We start from the raw sequence: 9,993 nt of genomic DNA, 5'->3' as shown, positions 1-9,993 counted from the left end.
TGTTTCTTCCTGTTCTATGATAGCAGAGTTACCAGAAGTAGATTCAGATCTACATAACCCTTCTAATGCAGATTTAGATTTTTCTTCATATTTCATAGTTCTAAAGTGCTTAGTTCCAAAAATAGAATCAGAAGATTCAGCTGAAGAATGTCTAGGAGCATCCATTTCAGAATAGATAAATACCCGATTAGAGTCTTGCAGAAAAGGTTGAGAAGAATTGCGGTCTTCTTCTGAAGGAGAAATTGCGGCAAATTCTCGTCCAACGTCTTCAACGCTCTCCAACGCCAACACCGGCAACAACGAGCTCGAACGCTATTCAGGACTCAAGCGAATTTTTTCACTCAAACAATATCTTACAGCAAAATATCAACTCAAACAATACTTGGCTCTGATACCATCTCATACAGGACCTTTACAGATAATAAGAACAGCAAAATTGCGGAATCATGAACATGAACTGGAATTTTATTATATGGATGCTGAATTTACAGATGAGAAATTTCTTTACAGAGGTCGACCGTCTACACTTTTACCGGACTTTATACCGTTCGCAAGGAACAAGTATTACCGGAGGCTACCTGGCAATAGACAGACTCTGCCTCAGAAATTACAGACAAACTCTCAGACTTTCCTAATGGTTCAGCCACTTTAGGTTCTCATCAGTGCCGAGCACACTGACGCGCAGGCTTCCAAACCAGACTCTAGGACTTATAAAACTCTTCGTGATGCAAGCAGATCAGACACAAATGTCCGCAGATGCAGAGCAGGAAAAGTTTATGACTCTAAACTCAGACTCTCTCTCGACTCGAATCGAATGAGTCTTACTTCGCAACTAGCTCTTATTTATAAGCTGGAAGGGAACAAACATTCATGAGTGCGCTATGTACAGACTGATGACTCAAAAGCACAAGTACTCAGACAGATCTGAGTAGATTGCTTGTTCATCAAAATGTATTTTATCGTTTGTCATGTAGATAGGTCTGTCGAGTAGGCATTTGGTAATTAAAGATTAAAAATTACGGAGCACTAACTACGCTTTCACATGTCACATATGGGCCCAGCACTACATAGGCTTTCACTTTGTTTGACGAGTTCATTAATTAAAAAACAATGGAAGGAAAATATACACTTAAATCGTAGAAGTATGATATTTGTTTATGAATTTTAAGAATTAGGAATGAACTAATTTTTTTAGATCAATATGAAAAGGGATACCTTTCTCGGAGGCCCTCAAAGTCGCCGCACTCAACTCACTTATCTACGTCTCGCCCTTATCACGTACCCCACGTTCTCATGTGTAAACACCCATGTGTACTTTACTTTTAAACAGTTGACCTCAATGTTTTGTATTTGCAAATTATTGGTTCAGTCCAGACACCCATGGAAAGGAAAAAAAAATTTCTTCGTACATACTTACGAATAACGTATATATAAAATTTATAAAAAGAATTCCTAAATTCAAGCGAAGATACGAAGAAGTTAATTCAACCACATGGGTTTCGTTATCAATGTAATCAGTAGCAAAAGTATACGAATATAAGCGTAATGCTTGCCCTCCCGCCTTTACAAGAGCGTCGGTCATAATATGTTCAAAACCTTGAAAATAAGAAGTGGCTCCTCCATCATCGCAAAATTCACCCGATTCCAGGATCCCATGTGCAGGTGGCCCCATCAAGGGAAATGAATGCGGCCCCCGTTTCTTTGAAGTGCGGTGCATGTGCAGCCAACTACTCTACAAGATTATGTCTAAACAATGTAAGTTGCGGTAGGCGCCGCCCTTCGCGGAAGAAAAATTCGATAGCTTATGCACCTCCCTATTCTATATATATATAGACATCTCAGAGTCCACCAATCAAATATCGATTCAGATATCAGTTCCAATTTCTATTGGAATTAATTCTAACTGTAGCTATTAATTCAGGGAAAGTCTAGTTATTCTTAGTGACCATTTATTTCAACGTGAAATGGCGCCTGTAGAACTGACCACAATTTTCGGTTTGTTGTGGATAGCTGGTACAGCTTATGCACTAGATTATGGCTGGAAAACCGCACATGCTACGTTTTACGGTGGCAGCGATGTGTCAGGCACAATGGGTAAGTTCCCAGTTCGACAAAATTCCAGTTTTATGGACGTTTAGGTGGGCATGGATATAAGCTTAAAAATAATCGCTTTGCAGTTTCAGATATAGATTCATAAGTTTGATACCATATGTTCGCTAAGCAAATCGAGGTGAAATTATTTTGACAAGCCGTGCGTGCGGATACGGTAATTTTTATAGCCAAGGATATGGAACGAACACTGCAGCTCCGAGCACGGCGCTTTTCAACAATGGAGCTACTTGCGGAGCCTGCTACCAAAGGAAATGCAACCAGCAGTCCGACCCTCAGTGGTGTCTACCCGGCACTGTGACAGTTACTGCTACTAACCTCTGTCCCCCTAACTCCGCTCTTCCCAACAACAATGGAGAATGGTGCAATCCACCTCTCCAACATTTCGACATGGCTCAACCTGCTTTTCAACAGATTGCCATATACAGAAGTGGCATTGTTCCAATCATGTTCAGAAGGTAATTAATTATTATGGTAATTAGCGTGCCAAAGCTATTTTCCTCTTCTTCAATCCTGATAATTTAATTAGCAGTTTGACTTTAATTGGGATGAAATTCTAAGCAGCAAGATTAATATGTGCAGAGTACCGTGCGTGAGGAAAGGAGGCATTCGATTCACGATTAATGGGCACTCCTACTTCAATTTGGTGCTCATTACCAACGTAGGAGGTGCAGGCGATGTCAAGGCGGTCTCCATTGTTGAAATTGTAATTTCAACTGCAGTAATAATTGAACAGCAGCGGCATATTTTACTTCTGCAAAACAATTAGTTCTTTCCCTGCAATGCTATCAGATCACAAATCGCAGTACCCTTGTGCTAAGCCCTCTGCCTTTCTGGGATGCGATCTTGCGATGCGATCACAAATCGCAGATCGCAAGTTTCGCGTTACGCGCGTTATGTTCATGTCTCTTACAATGCGATATGTTTTAGCGATGCGATATTATCGCACATCGATATGTTTTAGCGATGCGATATTATCGCACATCGCTGATAGCTCATCTCTCAACTTGTCTCATCTCCCGATAGCCTTCTGTGATGCGATCCAATTGAAGTCAATGGTTGAGTACAGCCCTGTAGCATGAATTTTATGCGAAGTGAAAATTATATTTTTTGACCGCCAGTAAATGTCAGTAAAACAGTAAATGCAATTTACTGTGGGTTAGTAAGTTTTTGGTAAAAAAATTTAAATTTCATTATCTTCTATCAGCGGGAGTATGGGCACAAGAAAAGGTTTGTAAAACCATTTAATTTTATTGTTTTTTATTTTACACCAGGATGGCAAGTGAAAACGGATGTAAGTTTTTGTTGTCATATATGTAATGTTTTTTTTGTATTGACAATGACATTGTAATGCACAGCAGTGCGAAGTAAAAAAAAAAAATAGAACACAGCAGCGTGAGAGTAAAATCAGATGCGTAATTTCCACACGGCAGTGTGTTGATCTCTTTAGCAGAGACAAAAGTTTTTTTTGTAATGCAGTGTAAATTCCTTTAAAAAGAGGGATAGAGTAATTTTTGTGTTGAACTCAAATGTTCCTGTGTAATCCCTCTGAGAGAGGAAGAAGTCTGTAACAACAATTATTTTATTGATGAATGCAAAGTTCGTTTTCATGTGTGTAAATCTCTGTCTGCTCAGAAATTTTTAAAGCTTCCCTGTGTTAAAGATCCTGTGTTTCAAACAGAGCATCCTTGTTCTCTGTTCTGTAATTTTGTTTTTGGAATTTTACCAGAAAAATTCCCAACAGTGGTATCAGAGCCAGTCTAGGCTCTTTGAAGGTGTCAAAGAAGCTGAAGGAAGGTTTCTTGTTGCAGCAGCTTCTCCAGCAAACTGAAGACTCAGACAAAAGAATCCAAGGTATTTCTCAAGTTTTTTTTTGTGTTGCTGTTGAAGACAGTCTGTTATCTTAAATACATAGTGAAGTATTTGAAGCATAGCTGAGAGTGCTAGGAATGGTCAGCACAAGCACTAGCATGGGTATGTTTAATACCCAACTCCCACCTTTTAATGGGAAAAACTATGACTACTGGGCAATAACCATGAGAGCCCTGTTTGTCTCACAAGATTTATGGGAATTAGTTGAGGATGGTTTTGAAGAACCAGCAGATGAAAATGAGTTTAATGGATTATCTCAGGGAGAGAAGGATTTGTTGAAGAGCAACAGAAAGAAGGATTCAAAAGCCCTTGTATTTTTGTATCATGCTGTGGACCAGAGTGTGTTTCCAAGGATAGCAGCAGCCAAGACATCCAAGGAAGCATGGCAAACTCTCAAGACAGCTATCAAGGCATGGAGAGAGTGAAGACAACAAAACTACAATTGCTGAGGAAAGATTTTGAGAATCTGAACATGAAGGAGTCAGACAATATTGACTCATTCTTCACACATGTAATTAGTCTGGTCACATAGATAAGGACTCATGGAGAGACTCTTGAAGAAAGGAGGATTATGGAGAAAATATTGAGAGCCTTACCCTCAAGATTCCATGTGATTGTCACCACCATAGAAGAGACAAAGGATCTCTCAAACTTTTTAGTTGATGAACTTCATGCATCACTGATCACACATGAGCAGAGGTTGAGCAGAAATGAAAACTTATCTCTAGAGCAAGCCTTCAAGACCCAGATGTCCTTTGGAAGAGGAAGAGGTCAAGGCAGAGGAAACAAGAGAGGAAGAGGCAGAAGCCAAAACAGACGTGGAAGAAACAGTCCAGCAAACGCTCAAGGAAGAGGCAGCAATCCAAATCAGTACCAAGGCCAAGGCAGCAGCCAACAATGTGGACAACATCATGCTCAAGGACAAAGGTATGAAAAATCCAATGTCCAATGTTACTACTGTAAAAAATATGGACACTATGCCAGTGAATGTAGGAAGAAGCAGCATGATGTGAATAATAGATCTAATGCAAATATTACTAGAGAAAATGTCAGCCAAGATAATGTGCTATTAGCTTGTAACATGGCTAAAACAAATAGTGAAGACATATGGTTTTTAGACTTCGGTTGCAGCAACCATATGACAAGAAACATAGCTTTGTTTTCTGCTCTAGATCAAAGTGTGAAGTCACAAGTCACACTTGGGACTGATAGCAAAATTTCTGTTATGGGTAAAGGAGAAGTTAAAATATTTACAAAGAAAGGAGAAAAGAAAACCATAGCAGATGTCTATTATGTTCCTGGAATGAAATGTAACCTCTTGAGTATTGGACAGCTTGTTCAAAAGGGTTACAATTTTTTCTTTGTAAATGATGTATGCACCATCATGGATAGAGCACCCAGCAAAAGATGCATTGTTGAAGTGAAGATGACGAGGAACAGGATGTTCCCTCTCAGAATAAGGGTAGATTTGAAAAACAAAGAAGAAATTGCAGCAGTTACCCAAGAGGCTTTCCAAAGCCAACCAAAAGATGAAAATTGGTTGTGGCATTTGAGATTTGGACATATCAACTTTGGAGGTCTTAACTTGCTGAGCAGAAAAGGGATGGTAAGAGGATTACCATTGATAGAGAAACCGGACAACCTTTGTGAAGGTTGCATTTTGGGGAAACAACATAGAGAAAGTTTTCCATCAGGGAAAAGCATAAGGGCAAAGGCACCCTTAGAAATTGTCCACTCATATTTATGTGGACCAATGCAAACCCCATCTTTAGCAGGAAGCCAATATTTTCTAGCATTTATTGATGATTTTACAAGAAAAACTTGGGTTTATTTCTTGAAGAATAAAAGTGAAGTGTTTGAAAAATTTTGAAATTTTAAAGCACTTGTGGAAAATGAAAGTGGGCTGCGCATCAAAGTTTTGAGAACACACAGAGGAGGTGAGTGTATCTCCAAAGAATTTTTATGTTTTTGTAGAGAAAATGGAATACATAAGCAGTTTACAGCAAGGTACACCCCACAGGAAAATGGAGTTGCTGAAAGGAAGAACAGGACCATTATGTATATGGCAATGAGCATGTTGAAGGCAAAGCATTTTCCAAATGATTATTGGGCTGAAGCCATAAATTGTGCAGTATATATCTTGAATAGGTGTCCTACAAAAGCTATGATGAACAAAGTGCCTGAAGAGGCATGGAGTGGGAGAAAGCAAGGAGTCACCCACATGAAATTTTTTGGATGTGTGGCCTATGCACACATTCCTAATCAGCTAAGGAGGAAGTTGGACAGCAAAGGGGAGAAATGTATCTTCATTGGATACAGTGAGGAATCCAAAGCTTACAGGTTGTATATCCCATCTACCAAGAAGTTTTTTGTGAGCAGAGATGTTCAATTTATTGAGGAGGAGGCTTGGGATGGAAGCATAGAGAAAACAGTTAATGTTAAAAACTGTTTGTCTCATGATGAAGATGATGAGGAGATGGTAGAAATACATCCCCAAACAACAGTGCCAACACAAGGACATCAAGGAACACCTTTGAGGAGAAATGAGAGTGCTTCTCCAAGCACACCACAAGGGGGAAATTCAAGTGCATCTTCAGGCACTTGCACACCAAGTGAAAGAGGTAAGAAGTTCAGAAACTTGAGTGACATTTATAATGAAGGAATGAATTCTTTGTTTGCATTATATTGTCATGTTGATGACCCTATTCATTTCGAAGATGCTATTAAAGATAAGAAATGGATAGAAGCTATGGATGAGGAGATGAAAGCCATAGAAAGAAACAAGACATGGGATTTGGTTGAGCTACCAAAAGGTAAAGAAGTTATTGGAGTTAAATGGGTCTATAAGACCAAGTGCAATGCTGAAGGCAAAATTGAACGACACAAGGCAAGGCTGGTTGTCAAGGGATACAAGCAACAATATGGGAGAGATTATGAGGAGATTTTTGCACCGGTTGCAAGAATGGAAACTGTGAGAGCAGTGTTGTCCATAGTAGCACAAAACAAATGGAAAGTCTACCAAATGGATGTGAAGTCGGCATTCCTAAATGGAGTGTTAAAGGAGGAGGTTTACATTGAACAACCTCTAGGCTATGAGAAGAAAGGCCAAGAGCACAAAGTGTGCAGATTGAAGAAAGCTCTTTATGGGCTGAAGCAAGCGCCAAGAGCGTGGTACAGTAGAATAGACTCCTATCTACTGGAAAATGAATTTGACAAGTGTGAGGGAGAACCCACCGTCTACATCAAAGAAAAGGATGGCAAGATTTTAATTGTTGTCTTGTATGTTGATGATGTAATTTTTACAGGTAATGATGACTACCTCATTGAAAACTTCAAATCAGTCATGAAAGAGGAATTTGAGATGATTGACATGGGTTTGCTAAGATACTTCTTAGGAATAGAAGTAGATCAAAATGAAAATGGAATTTTTATCTCTCAAGCAAGATATGTAAATGATGTGTTGGGCAGATTTAATATGCAAGAGTGCAAGGCAGCAATCACTCCCACAGTAATGGGATTAAAACTCAGCAAAGAGGACAGCAGCAAGGATTTTGATCCTAGCTTATATAAGAGCATAGTTGGCAGCCTTATGTATTTAACTGCAACTAGGTCTGACATAATGTTTGCTGTTAGTTTGATTTCCAGATTCATGGAGAAGCCAAAAGAAGCACATTGGCAGGCAGCAAAAAGAATACTAAGGTATGTCAAAGGCACAAAAAGATTTGGCATTTTATATACTTTTTCAGAAAGCTCAGACTTAGTTGGCTACACCGATAGCAATTGGGCTGGAAGTGTGGATGATCGGAAAAGCACATCCGGTTACGTTTTTCACATGGGTTCAGGAGCAATTTCATGGGCTTCCAAGAAACAGCCAATTGTGGCGTTGTCTACAGCAGAAGCAGAGTACGTGGCAGCTACAGCAGTAGCGTGTCAAGCAGTTTGGATGAGGAGACTGTTAAAAAGTCTATGCCAAGAGCAGGCAACTGCAACATTGATTTTTTGTGACAATAGCTCAGCTATTGCGTTGTCCAAGAATTCTGTGTTTCACAAGCGAACGAAACACATTGATACAAGGTTTCACTACATCAGAGAATTGGTAAACAACGGAGAAATTGTTTTACAACATTGCAGCACTCAAGAACAGGTTGCGGACATTTTGACCAAGCCTTTGGGACAGAAAAATTTTGAGTTTTTAAGAAAAAGTCTAGGTATGATTGATAACCCAGTAGTTGAAATTAAAGGGGAGTGTTGAAATTGTAATTTCAACTGCAGTAATAATTGAACAGCAGCGGCATATTTTACTTCTGCAAAACAGTTAGTTCTTTCCCTGCGATGCGATCAGATCGCAGATCGCAAATCGCAGTACCCTTGTGCTAAGCCCTCCGCCTTTCTGGGATGCGATCTTGCGATGCGATCGCAAATCGCAGATCGCAAGTTTCGCCTTACGCGCGTTATGCTCCTGTCTCTTACAATGCGATATGTTTTAGCGATGCGATATTATCGCACATCGCTGATTGCTCATCTCTCAACTTGTCTCAGCCTCCCGATAGCCTTCTGCGATGCGATCCAATTGAAGTCAACGGTTGAGTACAGGCCTGCAGCATGAATTTTATGTGAAGTGAAAGTTACATTTTTTGACCGCCAGTAAATGTCAGTAAAACAGTAAATGCAATTTACTGTGGGTTGGTAAGTTTTTGGTAAAAATTTTAAATTTCATTATCTTCTATCAGCGGGAGTATGGGCACAAGAAAAGGTTGGTAAAACCATTTAATTTTATTGTTTTTTATTTTACAGCAGGATGGCAAGTGAAAACGGATGTAAGTTTTTGTTGTCATATATATGTAATGTTTTTTTTGTATTGACAATGACATTGTAATGCACAACAGTGCGAAGTAAAAAAAAAAATAGAACACAGCAGCGTGAGAGTAAAATCAGATGTGTAATTTCCACACAGTAGTGTGTTGATCTCTTTAGCAGAGACAGAAGTTTTTTTTGTAATGCAGTGTAAATTCCTTTAAAAGGAGGGACAGAGTAATTTTTGTGTTGAACTCAAATGTTCCTGTGTAATCCCTCTGAGAGAGGAAGAAGTCTGTAACAGCAGTTATTTTATTGATGAATGCAAAGTTCGTTTTCATGTGTGTAAATCTCTGTCTGCTCAGAAATTTTTAAAGCTTCCCTGTGTTAAAGATCCTGTGTTTCAAACAGAGCATCCTTGTTCTCTGTTCTGTAATTTTATTTTTGGAATTTTACCAGAAAAATTCCCAACATCCATCGAAGGTTCCAACAATGTTTGGCAAGCAATGTCCCGCAACTGGGGACAGAATTGGCAGAGAAACTCCTATCTGAATGGGCAGACTCTGTCCTTCCAAGTCAGCACCAGCGATGGGAGAACCATTACTTCCTATAACGTTGCTCCTACAAATTGGCAATTCGGCCAGACATTTGAAGGACTGCAATTCTAACACATTTGCATCTGTATCAATTATGTTTGTCCAAGAGTAACGCAGAAGAAACGAAGCCGAGGTGATGCGAGAATAGCACCCGCCTTCAAGTGGTTAATACTTCAAAAATACATTAGGCAGTACTCCTAGTGTTGAACTAGGGATACACAGATTGCCGCCCGCTTCTAATTGTTGCTGCTGTATAGAATTGTTACATACTTCGCGTATATTGTTGCGCTGAATTGGGATGGTGATATAGTGTAACAGTGGCATATTCCTCGTAAATTGAGTAAAATTTAAATGGTAGATTGGATGGTTTCGCTGCTATCGTTGATGGCAGTTGCTGGAGATTTTCATGTCGTGCGTTGTCCACAAGCAATGCAGGTTAATTGAATTTGGTAGATATCCTCTTTCGGGCAAATTGATTGAAAGAGTTTTACGTAATAATAGATATTGGGGACAATACAAGCATGTTCAATTGTACGATGTTTAGAATAAAGCAGTCTAAGTGTGTGCATATTTTTTAAGTTTAAATGAAAACATGATAATAATTTTAAAGGTCAGTGAAGCT

At 39.3% G+C, this 9,993-nt stretch overlaps 1 protein-coding gene across 1 annotated transcript; it reads left to right on the top strand.

The window, feature by feature from the left end:
- The first annotated feature begins 1,964 nt into the window (after positions 1-1,964).
- LOC149164829 (expansin-A2-like) lies at positions 1,965-9,443 on the top strand. The gene is made up of 5 exons (XM_089429619.1): positions 1,965-2,098; positions 2,250-2,567; positions 2,692-2,815; positions 8,776-8,782; positions 9,235-9,443. The coding sequence occupies exons 1-5, from the start codon at positions 1,965-1,967 to the stop codon at positions 9,441-9,443; spliced, it is 792 nt and encodes a 263-aa protein (XP_089285745.1).
- The last annotated feature ends 550 nt before the right edge of the window (positions 9,444-9,993 follow it).

This window comes from Pinus tabuliformis, chromosome 5_1, assembly GCF_031772625.1.
Source record: "Pinus tabuliformis cultivar Carrire ecotype Pingquan chromosome 5_1, CPIR1, whole genome shotgun sequence".
Lineage (NCBI taxonomy): Eukaryota > Viridiplantae > Streptophyta > Pinopsida > Pinales > Pinaceae > Pinus > Pinus tabuliformis.
Note: the sequence above shows the minus strand (reverse complement) of the source record. Positions and strands in the feature narration are given on the sequence as shown.